Consider the following 16,525-nt stretch of genomic DNA (forward strand, 5'->3'; position numbering starts at 1 on the left):
GATGACGCCGTGAGTAACAATGTAACACCGTTTTGGACACGTAAGAGGCTGAGAGCTGTTTCCCACCTTTTCTTTTTTGGTCAGTTTTTCACAGCATTTCACAATTTCAATTGGGTTCTTTACATAAAAAAATTGTAAATAATATATTAAATATATAATATATATAATATATTTCAAATATATTATATATAATATATATAGTCCGGGTTGGTCCGGGTTGGACCGATCCTAAACTATCTGGACCGAGGACCAATCCGCACAGTGCTGGTCCAGGGATCCCAGGACCAAGGACCGACCCAGTCCCCCTGGGAACCGGACTAGGACCGGCAGGGTTGGGCCGGTCCAGGGTCAACCCTGGACCGATGCTCACCCCTAAACGCTATAGTCTTTGTTAGATGATGATGATACGTAATGCCTCTTGAGGATATATATATATATATATATAGTCACGAAACATAATGGCCAGTCTCAGGACAACGATGAAAGAACGTTGCACGATCCAACTCGTGCTCTTCCCTTGTTTTTACGTCGCACCGAACCGGTGCCACGAGTAATGGAAATCCATCACTCCCCTTATCTCAATTACAAGTTCCACGACAAACTCAACCCACTCTCTCTCTCTCTCTCTCTCAATAGAATAAAGAACGGGGGGTTAGGAAGCAACGGCCAGTATTCACGGCTGGCAAATCTACACTATACAGCTAAAGTTGACATGTCAGAACTAGATTAATGCAGAGTAGCGAATCATGCAAGGGGCCAATGTAGGGGAACGTTAGCCGTCACGAACTATTTCTAGCCACGTGTCTGAAATCCGAGACGAATGTCATGAAAGAGCTTGCACATCGCCTTTACAGAACTTCCATGATCCATCCTCCTGCCTCTTTAGGACGTATTGAATTTTATAAGAGCTGGTATTGGCAAAAGAGAGGAGACAAAATGATATTAACACCCACAACAAGTACTGCCAAATCGAATTCAGAGAGAGAGAAAGCTGGAACGTCTTAAGTATAATAAATACCACGATCGCAGCCAAAATAAGTTGGAGGTTATGACCAATGAGGTAAAAGAGCAGACAAGGCAAGCATTTTTGCATTTTCGAGAGAGGATCTCTGCCGCAAGGATAAAAGGAGATAGGTTCTCTTTCTTAATCAAAAGCATCATCCATATGATAAACCAATAAAAAGAGTTTTGAGCAGAACTGAACAATGCATATGAGATGACCAAAGATTTGTTCATGATTGCATTATACTCGATTAACCTATATAGGCAATAACGACTTAACCTACCTGTAGTAATTTGGGTTCTTTGGATGAGATTCATCAACAAGCTCAGCAGCTTCCTCCAGGAGAGCATCAATTTCAGCCATCTCTATGCCCATCCCATCTGAAAGAATCTCAGCTCGAAGGACAGAGAGTTGCAACAGGACAAATCTCCAATAACATGACCTGGCTTTTGCCTTGTCAGCCAAAGCTTGCCACTGATCCAAAAAACATCACCAAACGAGTAAACATCAAGAGGAAAAGATGGAAAAAAGAAAAGATCTCATGTCTTTGCACCTTGAGGAAAACATATCCTTCACAAAATGGCCTAATTGCAATCCCAAAAGGAGAATCTTGAAATAATGGTTTTGACAATGTTGCAGTACTATGGTAACCCCAATATATACACAAATGACAAAAAATCAAGTAGACATGGGACTAAGCAACAAAAATGAAAGGATGACAATGAAGCCCAGTCCAGAGAGGGATGGGCAAAATAAGGGCACTAGTATAACTTTCCATGTTATTTCAGAAAATATTTCTCTAAGTGGTTATTGGCATATAATCAGATCCCAGATGGCCACGTCATGGCTTGTCTAAATTGAGTGCGACCCAAAAACCAATCTGGGGTCCTTGACTGAGATAATGCAGAAACCAATCAATCACCCTAAAGCTACTATGCTCGCTCACCTCCTTGCAATAACCAGCCTGCTAAGTTAGCTCAGTATCTCACAATACATCAAGAGCTTATTGACTATCTCCACTGCTGTGTAAACATACAAAAATACAAAAAGGAAATTTACCTGAACTAGCATGGACTCATCAAGTATTTCAGGAAGGAATTGAACTTGATGATCGGGCCCTAGAGCCTCAGCTTTGGTTGTTTGCCACTGTTTCACAAGAGATTCAGCATCCTCCAAATGCATCGGCCTCCTGTGAACTGCTGCTGTTGAGGAGAACAAACCAGTAGCCAAAAATGAATTGCTTGTGCTTTTAGATCCAGAGAAACTTTCAAACTGCTTCTTCACCACGCTCAACAATTTGTCCACTCTGCTGGTGATGCTGTTTCCCTCAGGGTGAGCAGAACCAGTCTTGTGTGGAAAAGAATCCACATGACAGACAGTAGATCCTGTATCCCTGTCAGATATACTGGTAGAGATCCATCTAGATCCATTGGCCATCCTTACCACATTCTTGCTCAGTGGCCTAAGGGTTATGAACATAAAGCAACCCAAAACTGCAACAAAGACAATCCGTCCAATTATATTCTTCTCACTGAACACCATATCCAAAATGGTGCTATGGTGTACACCAAGCCTTCTTTTCATTTGAACAGAGGGTGAGCTAATGTTGCTTCCACTGCTGTTCTGACCAACCATATCCGTGCTCTGAATATCAGTCAACTGCTTAACGGCCAATCCAAGGTGTCGGGAGGAATTTGAGGTAGGAAGTGATTCATCAAATTCTCTTCTGTTTGTTGCTAGAGAAGTGGATAGTGGCCTGTGGTTCACCAACGACATGGTTTCTACCGCTCGTTTGCTTTTCTTTTGAGCAGATCTTTTTTCACCACTAAAGAAATGAACCTGCAGGGAAATCCTGATATAATCATTTGATTTTTCTGGGTGAATATATCTTACGTCAGTATGTCACAAATCAGCTGCCAAAAAAAACTCTTACCAATGATGGGGAACAATCTTGTGTATCTGCAAATACAGTAAGAACTGCATCTTTCAGCCATTGCTCCTGCTTAATTTAACACAGAGAGTTAAACATATAAAATAACAACAGAGCACATGGAAAATGACAAAAACAGCAGAGAAGCAACAGAATCTAGACAGACATTACGATGCAATGTCCACGGTAGCTAAAGCAACATAATAATAACTTGCTTGAAACCAGAAAGTTAAAAGAGACATAAAATAAATGCTTAGTACACCATAGGTAAAGCTCATATCGTTACCACCAGCAGACAAATCAAGAGCACGAGACACCATTTGGCACAAAAAGAAAAGTACAAGACACAACAAAATTTTCACAGCTGGCAGATCCAGTACGGCAGAAGTTGTTAGTTAAGTCTTAAATTGAGGCAAATAAGTGAAAAATTCAAATCAAAGAAATACAGAATCTAAACGAGAATTTTTTCCCTTTTATTATCTTTAGCTGAAAAGTACAAGTCAGATGACCTTCCCCACAGAAGAAATGCAGTGCATACAGTAAGAAGACATATTTACTTTCAGCAAGCATATGATTAGACATGTTTAAACATATCAAAATACATTTCATGACATATTTGTGAGGTTTGACTTTGATAGCAAGCATGCATCATCGAGGAATTACAAAATGGGAATACGAGTCCGTTGCAGAATCAAATGCTCACCAAGGAAGGACTTGCAGCCGAAACATCTGTCATTTCCTTCCTTGTAGGTGACTTCTGTGTAGTGGAATTGGAATTTACTTCCAACTGGTGAAGTCTTTGAACCGCCTCTACCTCACTACCCTGCGAAACAAGGTAATTCACAAATCACTTGACGAAGATTCAGTCAATACATGATGCCCCACCAATTCAATATGATAGCACAGCATACAGAGGAAAGAGAGCAGAAAAAGTGTACACTTCAAACGTACCTGACCAAGAAGGAATAAGCAAAAGGCTTCCTCAAATTTCAGATCGATACCTTCTGATGCTATCAAGCATTCACAAATAATTTTTGCCCTGTTGATCTGCATCCATCAGTAGCACATTTTAACATGAGCACAAAAGAATCTAATGATTATCTACATTAAGTCCAACCAAAAAATAATAAAGCAAGACCTTTGAAAAAGGCCATGCCAAGGGAGGACGAAGAAGAATGATGGAGTATATTGGCTATTCTTACCAACTCCATCTGCTTCGCTGAAAATCCAAGAGCAATATGAGCTATCAATACCACGTAGAAACAATCTAAATCAACAATCACCCTCTGATTTTGAGATTCTAGAGATTTTTTGTTCTTCCTTGTCATTGCTAGATCATCCCAAGGGAGAAGATCTATTATTTCTGTAGCCATAAGTCTACTTAGTGCTTGGTTTAAAAAACAAGGCCAATCTTGGACTCTGCATGAAGTTTCCACATCAAGGCCCTGCCTCAGCAATTCACGCAAGGCTGCAAGTGCTCCCCGTCTCCGTTCAGCATTTTCAGGAGAACGAGGCATGCCTAGCAATTCCAAAGTGCAAGCAGGGGCAAGCTCCTCCAAAGATTCTTCAATCTACATTATTCACCAAAGAATTTACAACAATGACTAATTACACTTAAAGGAAAGACGAGATATGCCATAGCATACATCTATTCCAAAGAAGTCTATCTTGCCCAGATAGATATAATATCTTAATCTAAAATTAACCATCTATTCAGGTGCAGGTTACCACTTTAAAAATCCTTCAACTGATGACCAGGGCAACAAGAAAGAAAATCATTACGAATTCAACACAAAAAATAGATTCTTCCACTGCAATTTTACAAAAGACACTGGTTAATTGCATATGACGTTACCTGAGATAGTAATGGCATTTTTCCAAGGGAAATCTTACTTCTGAGAAGACATTGAGCACGAGCCAGGGCTTCAAATCCTTGGGACACTTTGTTCTTCTCAAAGCTAGTCTTCGCAATTGCACACTTCAAGAAAGCGCCTAAGATAAGACAAGGAAGCATAACAAGGCTGCTACAAATTGATGAAACTCTCTTTTCTCTTGGTGATTTTTCTCACCTCGGCTAGTGCCATAGATAGAAGCAGATCATGAACATGCGGCTTTGCATCTGGATGTTGAAGAGCTGCTTGACCAATATTTAGCACCCGTTTTTCTTCTCCAACCTGCCATTGACAATAAAAGTGGCAACATTGCACCAATTATCGGAAGGACTGGGCATTTGTCTTTCCTATTCAAAGGCAATTTCTTTTCAGATTATAAATAGAAAACAAATTTTAAGATGACAAGGGAAAATCAATGGCATTACGAATAGTAACTCAACCACCAATGCTTAGCTTCCCCAATTTATGTAAATATACCTCTTGAAGGAGGCAGAGAGCACCAGGCAACCAAGACCATGGAATTCTAAGAGATGATTTAGGTAGGATTTTTTCCCTTGTATTTCCAGAATATTCTGGTTCAAAGAGAAGTTTATCCCTCACGTCCATAAGAAGAGCCTGCAACAAAAGGGATAGCACATAAAAGTTCTCTTTGATTAATTGAGGAAGATACTGATGGAACAAAAAACAAGAAGAATGAACCTTGAAGTTGCTACCTCTCGAGATTTGACGGCAACCATTGTGTATCCCTCCTCTACCTCAGCACGTTTCAATTGCATAACAGACTTCACGATCTCATCTTTCTCTGCTTGATCAGGGAGACCAAGAAGCTGCAAGCAAATGTAATCTGCTGTGAGTGGTTCACCGAATGAAAAAAGGAAAAGTGCAAAAACACCAGATCACAGTAAATGCATGATATGGATTATTAAGCCTTTTTTGAAATTGGTCATGAAGGACAAGAATTTTGCATTAGCAAAGTACACCGAGAAGGTATCAATTTCACATCGGATCATCCCTCCACCATAATATCCTTCCCCGAGACTTAAGAGAGGTGACGTGTTCCAAGCTTACAGCCTCTCGTGCGGAACAAAAACCCAACACCTCCCCTCCCCCGGGATAAGCTAACTCTTGCCAGTTGATGAATGAGCAACCGAGTAATAAGAACTAATTTCCCTTCATTTCTCAGTTGACTGCACCCAGAATTAAGCTTCAATAGCACACTGAGCCAAAATCTAAGCAGGGAAACGCGACCCAACTATCATTTCGTGAGCATACATACACCTATACGAACGAGGTAAATCACCTGATAACAAGTGACGGGGATGTCGACGGTGCTCCGAGTCGGCGGGTTCTCCAAAACGCGAGCCGTCTCGGTGGCCCTCAACCCCCACGCGCGGGACCGGACCGCTCCCTCCGCCGTGCGCGGCCCACCCGCGGCCCCGCGGACGCCGATCCTGGCGACGGCCGCCGCCCGGGCGAGGCGCAGGAGGGACAGCGAGGCGTCCCGATCGAGGCCGCCGCCCCGGCCGCGCACGCGAGGCGGAGCGGAGACATCAGCCGCGACACGGGCCAGCGCCATGAGAGAGCAGACGATTCCGGACGCACTACATTTGGGTTGGGGGGGGGGGGGGGGGGGTAGCAGCTCCCCGGAGCTAGGGTTTCTGTAGCCGGAGCTCGGTGGAGGGAGGGAGCGAGCGAGGTCGCCGGCGGGGAAAGGGAGCGAGATGGGAGCTTGATTTGTGATTTTATCGGGGAAGTTGATTTCGGCTTTGGAAAGCGTCGTCCGCCTGAGCTGGAATTTTAACAATTTGTCGGCAAGACCGTTGGGAGCTCTGGGAATCTTGGGGTGGGGAGGGGTGGGGCTGCGCTCGCCTGCGCCCGGGGTGCAGCCGACGGGATGCATAGCTGCCGTCCATCTTTGCGGGCACGGCAGTGCGGGGTCCACGTGGACTTGCCCACGAAGCGAACGGTCGTGATGGGACTTGCTTACTTATCCGCCCATCCGATCGAGGGGACATCGTGGTAAGAACTCCCGTGGAGCGGCTAGTATTGCCTGGATCCGAGCCCACCGCACCGGATCCATCCCAACCGTCCGTTCCGTGGGTTTCGTACACCGCCCCTCTTAGATCCCATAGGATTGCACGATGATTGGACCCGGATCTACTAAACCCGAGTCCGGATAAGAAATTGTTGGGCCGGTCTTGCTTGGGCACCGGTCCATCACACACGTGGATTAATTTTGAGAAAATAACACAAATAGTCCCAAAACTTTGATCAATATTCAATGTAATCCCTAAACTTTTAATTTATTCAATATAGTTTCTAAAATTTAGCTTAATATTCAATGTCGCGCCCGAACTTTTGTTACATAATTAATATGTTCAATGTCGTCCTTGAACTTTTGATACAAGAACTATATGTATCAAAAGTTCAAGGACGACATTGAACATATTAATTATGTAACAAAAGTTCGGGGACGACATTGAACATATTAATAGTTCAGGGACCACAATGAACATTAAGCTAAAGTTCAGGGACTATATTGAACAAATTAAAATTTCAAGGACTACATTACACATTAGGCCAAAGTTCAGAGACTATTTGTGTCATTGTCCCATTAATTTTCGGTTCGTTCTTTTCTCAAACAGCTTTGCTAATGTAAATTCCTTTTATCAACTTTTTTCTTCTTCTTTTTTTTAAAATAATTCCTCCTGTGTTCTCTAAGTTATTGGCTTTCCACATCGCTACTCATAAAAGTACGTAGCAACATTCAGGCATTCAGCAACCAGATCGGCGGCAGTTAAAGCAAGCTACAATCGTTACGGACTTTAGTATATCTCCTATCATATTTCTCAAAAGTTAATACATTAATAGGATTCGACGTCTTCTCGAGTTCCATACACTTTTTGAGCCTCTAAATCCATGGCAAAAACCTCGAATCCATCGTTCCTTCGGGCTCCATCTTGTTGTCCCAATCGTGACACCAATAGATGTTCGTTGTAGCACGTATACTGACCGTTGTAGAAAACTTGATAAAATTATGTCTTTATGTTCATATATGTAAAGGTTAGTCAAAGAGAGGACAGAGTGGACAAAAATGTTTTGTTTTAGGATTTTTTTTTTTGGAAATAACATGCTTTCGATTTCATAGAAAGATTTACTTAATTATGATTAAACAGATTAACGTGTTTTACCAAAAAGAAAATGCTCGACCGATTTTCCTGCAGTGAAGTTTTAACAACCGCAGGTGGTCCGGCTTTTTTTTTTTTTTTGAAACAAATGGTTTTTTTCAAAAGAAATTTTTTTAATTTATGTTGAGGGAAGAGAAAACTTTTTGGGTGTTGTTCTGAAGACTTTTCGATTCAAGTGGAATCCAAATCCCAATAGAAAAAGGAAAAAGAATAACAATTTCCTATTGTTCTCCGAATACGATATTTCGTAATGCCAAAAGAGGGAATTAAAGGACGCAGTAAAATAACCAAAACTGGGTGTGTTTTATAAGCCGCACTCTTCTGTGTGTGCGATTTTTGGTGCCGCAGAGCACAAAAATACTGGGTAGATTGATGCTTTTGCCCAAAAAAAAAAAAACGGCACCATCCGCAGATTACACAAATCAAGTGTATCTAGACCGTTGATCATGTAGGACTTGTATAATTAATGGTCTGGACAATTTTGGTTCACGTGATTTATGAATTGTGCTATAACTTTTCAACCTATAATCAAACCCAGACTAACTCATGATATGGAGCACGATTTTAAAAAAGATAAAATCATAAAAGTACATTTCTTTTACGGTTTTTTTAATAATATTTTGAGAAGAAAAGCTATTTGAAAAAACGAGGCTTATCTCGGATTTTCACTCACATATCAAGAAAATATCACGTAATGGTCAAAATTTAACATCTTCGTGTCAAATTATTGACTCTCATAAAGTTAGAATGATTTGCCAACTTTTGTGAAACTAAATTATGAATTAGTTTTGAGTTACATCCCGATGTATATTTTTTATTTTTCTAATTTACTAAATTTTTATTGAGTTACTTATGTTTTATGAGGTTAATACCATTAAAATCCCAAACTAATCTCATGACATATTTGCCTCAAAAGAACTAATATTTATTCAGTTAAGACCATAAGCCTCGCCAAAAATCTTTGTTTGGGTTGAGTGACCAAACCATCAGGCTGATTTCACATAACAGAGATTTGGAAAAATTATCCAAAAAGTTATAAACCTATTGCACTTTTGATATATCAATCCTAAACCTTTCAATTTTATCAATTGAGTCATAAACCTTTTGACAATTTGCTAATTGATCCCATTTGACCGATTTTGGCTAGAAATTGCTAACGAGGACGCCGATCATCCTGTGGCATGATCGGCATTGACGTGTACAATTTTTAAATTTTTGTTTAAATTTTTTGCTTCTCTTTTCTTTCTTTTTTTTATCGTTGTGGCCGACGTGGGTCATGGCCATCGCCTAGTGATTCACAATGAAAAAAATTATAAAAATTATAAAAATTGTTCACGTCAATGCCAACTGTTCTACATAGCACAACCGGCATCCACGTCTGCGATTTTCAACCGATTTTGGCCGAAAGGACTAAATTGTCAAAAAGGTTTATAACTAATTGGACAAATTAAAATATTTAGAACTAAATTGACATCCATACAATATGTCCAAGACTTTTTTAGTAATTTTCCTAAAAATTAGCCCTCCATATGCAAGCGTCCAACAATTGTAGGCGATTAATTTCGAATGCCTTAATTTATATCAATTTAAATAATTTAAAAAATCTTTCATCCTTCCATTCATTTGCATTCAACAAGCTAGATTACTACAACTTTGAAAAGATAAAGTGACATCCAAATTTCTGAATAGATGATACAGAAATTATTAATTTATCATATCAAATTTTTTTGGTCGAGATGCATGTGTGTGGAAGCGGATACAAAGAAAGACTTAGTGGAGATTGACAGATATTTTTATTAATTAACAATAATTAGAAAGGGAAGGTGGTCCCGCCGAGTGCTGCTCGACTTGACTTGTCTGAATCGGATCCACACGAGCCGTGCTTGTGAATATTAACACTTACTAGAACATTTTTTCCAGATAAGATTCTATCAAAGTCGATCATAGTTTACACTAGAGAGTTTTGTTAAACGTACACATAAACTTACAAAATAAAGAGAGGTTGGATCTTTATCAAATTCGGCAAATGATAATACCCAATATGAAGAGAAGATGAAAACATCAAAAGACTAATATATACATTTGCATTGAATTTCTTAAATATTTGAATGGACTTGCACGCCTTTTTGGTTAATAATCCAAGTGATGGCAGGAAACTCAGCTCCATAACTGGTTGGGACATTGGATTGGAATGAACAGTCTCTGGATGCTGCCAAGAAAGGTAAGGGCAAAAAACAAGCTGATCCTGGTGCGAAGAAAGCTGTTCTGTAAAGTGGATCTCCTGGTATTGGGAAAACTACATCCCGCGAAAGTGGTTTGCCAGGTGCTAGGCTTTCGGGTTTTCGAGGTAATGCACCTCACTCGATTGACAACAAGATGGACACGTGTTATTGATTCTTGAAGTCAACCTTTTGCGCTTGGTCTCTTCTTTTTGCGTACCCTCTTTTTCATGCAATTTTCAGGTGAATGCGATTGATAGCCATGGGAAGGCCGACGCCAGGATCCCTGAAGGGAAAGGTGGCAGCAACGCCAATTTCTTTAAAGAACTCGTGAGCAACGCATCCCTAGGTGTCAACATGGATTGGTTAGTCATGATTTCTTCGTTCTTCTCTGTGCGTGGCAGAAAGTAGTGAGAGATGTCTATCTGAGGCTTGCTTTCTGTTGCAGGTCCAGACCTCTCAAATCCGTGCTCAGAATGGACAAGGTTGACGGAATGTCTGCCGGAGTTGCGCGTACCGAATCTCGCGCTGGATCTGAACAAAACACGAATCTCTAATTCATAAATCTTCAAGAGCCCCACTGTGTTGGCACAATCCCATCTTTTCAGAAGCAGCTTGGTTGCCACTGACCTGGTTGATAAGTCTTGTGATTTCTCTTAAGTTTCTATATCAAGCATGCATAAAGATGGGAAGAACTACTTAAAAATGGAAGCTAAGAAACGTCAAATAAATCTAATTTTACATCTTATTGAACTATATCCTATCATATCCTATTTGATTGCAACCTCCCTTTTTATTAATTCTCTGTAACGTTCCGTACCGGTGACGGTGAAATATTAAATTTGTAATTATTTTCCTGATGATTGTTAGAACATAATATCGTTAGAACATTTGAATTTATTTTTAAATTAGAAGTTATTGTTGAGCAATCTTGGGCTGAGAGGTCCTTAAGGTTGGTCTTTAATTTTTTTTTCCAAGCCATTCCATCGTAAAGTTTTCTTATGCAAATCTCCTAGCCGTGCCGGACCAAACTTTGATAGGGCCCCGTCAAGTCGTGTTAGGCTTTTTTTTTCACCAGATGCACTTACTCAAACCTATCCAAAAAGTTTTCACGATCTTGTGACTACGGTTGAATAGTCAAATCTAGGGAAAAGTGTTGAAAAAGTCCTAAACATTTTGTATTTGTGCCAATTTAGTCATAAACCTTTTTTTGATGCCAAATGAGTCCTAAACCTTTTTGTTTTTGTGTCAATTTAGTCCTTCCAACTAATTTTGGCCGGATTTTGGTGACGTGAACGACGGCCGGCCTATGTGGCGCCACTGGCATTAACGTGGACACTTTATAATAATATTTTAATTATTTTTTGATTTTTTTCCTTCTTTTCTTTTTCTTTCTTCTTTCTTCACCCTTTGGCCAGTGACCGGCCACCTGTGGCCAGTGGCCGGCCACCCCAGCCATGGCGGGGTTGGCTAGTCTCGCCTGGGCGAGGCCATCGTCGCCCGCCACAGGCGAGTCCTGGCCGACCCTCGCCTGGGCGAGGGCGTCCCCAGCAAGGGGAGCCCTTGCCCAGGCACGGCCAAGCGAGGGTCGGCCTTACCCAGGCCAGATTTGGTAAGGCCGGCCCTCGCTGGGGCACGCCCTCACCCAGGCCAAGCCAGACCGACCCTCGCCGGTAATGCCCTCGCCTAGGAGAGGATCAGTCGAGCTTTGCCTGTGGCGGGCGATAGCAGCCTCGCCCAAGCGAGGCTAGCCAACCCTGCCATGGCCGATGGCTAGCTATGGATGATGGGTTGAAGAAAGAAGAAAGAAAAAGAAAAGAAGGAAAAAATCAAAAAATTATTAAAAATTATTCACGTTAGCGCCACATAGGCCGGCCGTAGTCCACGTCACCAAAATCCGGCTAAAATTAGCTGGAAGGACTGAATTGGCACAAAAACAAAGATTTAGGACTCAATTGGCACGAAAAAACGGTTTAGAACTAAATTGGCTCCGGTGCAAAATGTTTAAGACTTTTTCAACACTTTTCCCATCAAATTTGCGATGGTAGATTTCGAGTTGCCACCTGCCGAAATCTCCTTGTAAGAAAATAATGTATACACGGATTGTACTAACAAAGATGGAACAAAACACATAACGGTATCAATGGATGCCCTATAGCCATTGGGTGCGCATGTTTCTTAACGCTTTTGGTCCATACTCGAGTCCTTATATGCATGCATGCGCATGGTCATATTGAAAATTCAACAAAAATGTTCTACGATCGTTCGGCACCTACCTTTTCCTTAACCGGGGTCTCACATTCAGCCTAGGTGAAAGATGGCCCTCGTGCCCTGATAGCTCTAGGCTTAGTTAATACGGGGCTTAACTATAAATTGAAAAGTTTGTTTTATTACTAGCATCAATATTACGATCTATTAAAAACTAGAAAGGTCTGGTAGAAGTGGTCGAATGCCTCTGACCACAAATTAACATTTGTTTCAAGATCGAAATAAATGATCAATGGATGCTTACAATTTTGCTATAAGTTCGCAACACATGGACCGTCAAGATACATGAGAATAATAAGTTTTTTGGGTGATCCAACATAACTTATTTCAAAGGGACACTAATACGCGTAGTGCTAAGTTATTGCCTGAAAATATGTACGTATCTACACGTAGACCATGTTTTTTCCCATATTTGATTGGAGGGTTGGATTAACCATTCAGCTAAATGGTTCATCACATACATGAAGATCACCCACATTTAGATATAATTAAATTTGTTCGTAGATACGTCCATAACTTATAACTCACCAAAAAATAAACATAGATATTTCGATCATGCATGGAGAAAAAATAGCCCGTTATGCATTCGGAATTAGTTGCATGTCATTTGCGTGGAAGTTTCTTTCTAAATGCCACAAAGTAATCGAAGTAGACCGTGACACTCAACCGAAAAAAGGGAAAAAGAAAAAGTTGGGCATATGCTTGATGCTGAACAAACAAACTCTAAACGTAGCTTGTGTTGACAAGGAGAAACTCCAATGCGTGAATAACTCTAAGAACAAGAGTTAATATTATGCTACTAGGACCCATGGAGACAATTTAAGGTTGCTTTCCTTTTTCTTTCCTAATTAAAGAGAACCGAGCGATTACATCCAGAAAGCGGGCATGGATATAACGTTTGTGAATTTCGTCTATTGTTATACTTAGAGGTGGTAAATGGGTCAAGAACCCATTATTAACCCATATATAATGATTGTGGGTTATTAAATGGGTTAGTTTTAGTTTAAAAATAGACTTAAATAGGTCAATAATGGATTGGCCTATTAACTTAATAGGTATTAAATGAATGACAAATGGGTTACCTAACAAGCTTAAGTGAATAATAAACATGTTATTTTTATTTTATTTTAATTTTTTTTAAAATTATTTTTCTTTTCTTTTCTTTTTTTTTCTTCTTGCTCCGCCGGCAAGCTCATCCCTTTCCAGTGGCCGGCCACCGACCGTCGCCGTGGTTGGCCACCGGCGGGGAAGAAGAAAAAAGGAAAAAAGAAAAGGAAAAAGGAAAAGAAAAATAATTAATTAAAATATGATTTTTTAAAAATAAAATTAAAGAATATTAAAAAACATTTTCATTTTCCTAAAAATACTTTCTAGAAATGTCATATTTTCCGTGAAACAAAAGGAGCCTCAATTTTTTTTAAAAAAATATATAAAAATTATTCACTAGATTTGTATTGCATGAAAATGTTTTAGCAATATAATTTTTTAAAAAAATTATCAAAAATAAGCTTTCCTAGATTTAGTTAAATGGGTCGGGTCGGGTATGAGTCGAGAAATTTGTCTCGCAATAAATGGATTATAAACAGATTAAATGGGTCAAGTTGGGTTGGACCATTTATGATCCGACTCAATCCACCCGTTTAACAGCTTTAGTTATACTATAAAGCCACCCACAAAGTCCCTCCTGAAGAGACTCACAACCCAACCCAACGGAAGATCCCAATCCCCTCCTCTGTCAAAAAAGAGAATAATACTTTTGGTGGGAAAACAAAGGAACTTTAAATGGGTGGAGACGATATAATAGAGAGTGGGTATGGCACGGAGGCCGAGCTAAGGACAAGAGACGTGCCAAGGAGGACAGAGAGGAAGAGGAAGAAGAGATGAGGATGTCGGTGGAGAGGGTTTTCGAGAGCAAGGAGGTCCCGCCATGGAGGCAACAGCTGATGGCAAAGGCCTTCATAGTGAGCTTCGTGGTCAGCGTCTTGTTCAGCTTCATCGTGATGAAGCTGAACCTTACCAACGGGATCATCCCGTCCCTGAATGCGTCCGCTGGGCTCTTGGGCTTCTTCTTCGTCAAGACTTGGACCAAAGTGCGAGAGAAGTCTGGGATGTTGCAGGTCCCCTTCACGAGGCAAGAGAAATTTAGACCTGTGTTGTCGCCTCTTCTGGGCTCCCTTCTAGCGGTAACGACCCCTGCCCATTTCTTCCCATTAATTTTATTTCTGTAACTGTATAACATTGTCCATTCTTCTCTCCGGGAAGCTACTTGTTGGCAATGAGCCATAACTTGGCCGACAGTTCACAGGAGTATAAGAAATTATCATTGGCCTGGATGATCGGATTCCTCTTTTTTTTTTTGGGTCTGTTATCAGATTCCTCTTAAATGTGAGTTTTATGGGGCTCCTGGCAATGGTGCCTCTCAGAAAAATTACAAGTTTTAACGAACAAAATGTAAGATTTTGTAGGATCACTGGCTGTTCTACAAAACATTCAAGGACCTAGGTCTTTCTACTAGTGCGTATTTTAGAGATACGGGATGCTCGCCATCTTCGTGATGGGATCGTGATGTCAAAATGAGTTTAAGGGGATCTTAGAGATAATTAGGGATTTTTCTAGAAAAGAGATATTTTGATAATTTTGTTGATTATTTGTATCTCTTGAAATTGCACATCACTGAACGTACATTGCACGTACATGGCACAAACATTGCACGTAGATTGCACGAATATTGCATGTATAACTCCCTTTGATCGTACATATCTTGATTGAGGTATTATTTTTGAATATTTATCCAATAAAGCTTATATAAACAAGTCAAGTTAATAAAATTTATTACTCCAGTTCGACTCAACTCGAACACTTGCATCAATTCTAGATCAAAGAAGCAGCATTTGCTGTTATAAGGGAAATGAAGTGAATGCAAGTACAGGAATTCATATATGTAACGTGAAACAGCCATTATCTATGAGGAAGAGGAAGGGAAACAATGCTACTACCAAAATTTCCTAAAGCCAATTTTCTCTTTTGTAACCTTCCACTCTACATGGTCATATCATGAACTTGGTTGATATATGATAACGGCAAGCAACAATCTTCTTTCTGCTAGCACGCTGCTTATGACCGAAGCCAATGATAGAGTGCCAATGTGAAAGAAAATTTGAAGATGGTTCATTACACTTACCGCATAAGTATACATTGTTTTGGTCTCAAACTTCCTAGTCTCATGATAAATCCTTGACTTCTCCATATAAGAATCCAGTGCCATCCCAACCTCCTGTCGATATTCACTTGAATATGATATCCTCTGCCTCCGACGGTGTCTTTAAATGAGAATAAAGGTAACTTTGAAATTTATGACTCATGAACCGACGGTTAAAATTTATGAGACTCCAATAGAGGCATCGAGCTAGATATTTGATCCTTGCCCGTCTTTACTCTCATAAATAAATGGCAACTTCTATTCTGGCACTTACTCAGCCTCAACTTGAACAAGTGCCGTGGTTTGCACTTACCTTTTTGGCTTTGGATCACCGTCATCTCTTGTTAATTCGAGGTGACAATCACTTCTTCTCCTAGTATAGTTGTACATACACTATACAACCATTAGCGATTGATAACACAGTACGTCATGAGTCGATAGAGTCATGCCTTTCACAATCTTTTTTATATCATGTTGGAACATGCATGACATCCGCATAATATGATTATGACTTTTTGGATAATTTTCCTGTTTAATGACAATTTCACGTTTATTTTAACCAAAAGAAGTCAATCAAGGCAAATCAACTTTGTGCCTTTAACTTTCACAAGGCAATTTTTAGAAACGGATCTGGAAGCATAATGTATTTTCAAAATTTACCTATGAACATATATGATCACTATGCAGCACCATTTATGAATATAGTGTGATGAATTTGACCCGTATTTTGTTGAATCAAAGTCTAAGAATTGAATTGACATCCACGTGTGTATCTGAACAAGCACTGGGTTAAGCTATAGCAAATGGGCATTAATTTCCTCGTAAT

The 16,525-nt window shown here is 40.1% G+C and overlaps 1 protein-coding gene across 1 annotated transcript; it reads right to left on the reverse strand.

Annotated features, from left to right (window-relative positions):
- Positions 1–652: 652 nt before the first annotated feature.
- Positions 653–6,635, reverse strand: LOC115676101 (plastid division protein CDP1, chloroplastic). Its single transcript, XM_056317999.1, has 12 exons — positions 6,126–6,635; positions 5,539–5,652; positions 5,303–5,440; positions 5,003–5,107; positions 4,789–4,911; positions 4,136–4,504; positions 3,885–3,980; positions 3,637–3,756; positions 2,937–3,002; positions 2,063–2,842; positions 1,287–1,477; positions 653–908 (listed from the first exon to the last, which is right to left on the reverse strand). The coding sequence occupies exons 1-12, from the start codon at positions 6,399–6,401 to the stop codon at positions 824–826; spliced, it is 2,463 nt and encodes an 820-aa protein (XP_056173974.1). The 5' UTR covers positions 6,402–6,635; the 3' UTR covers positions 653–823.
- Positions 6,636–16,525: the final 9,890 nt, after the last annotated feature.

Source organism: Syzygium oleosum, unplaced genomic scaffold (assembly GCF_021117445.2).
Source record: "Syzygium oleosum isolate NSW1041296 unplaced genomic scaffold, Sole_v2.1 Sole_v2.01, whole genome shotgun sequence".
In the NCBI taxonomy this organism is placed as follows: domain Eukaryota; kingdom Viridiplantae; phylum Streptophyta; class Magnoliopsida; order Myrtales; family Myrtaceae; genus Syzygium; species Syzygium oleosum.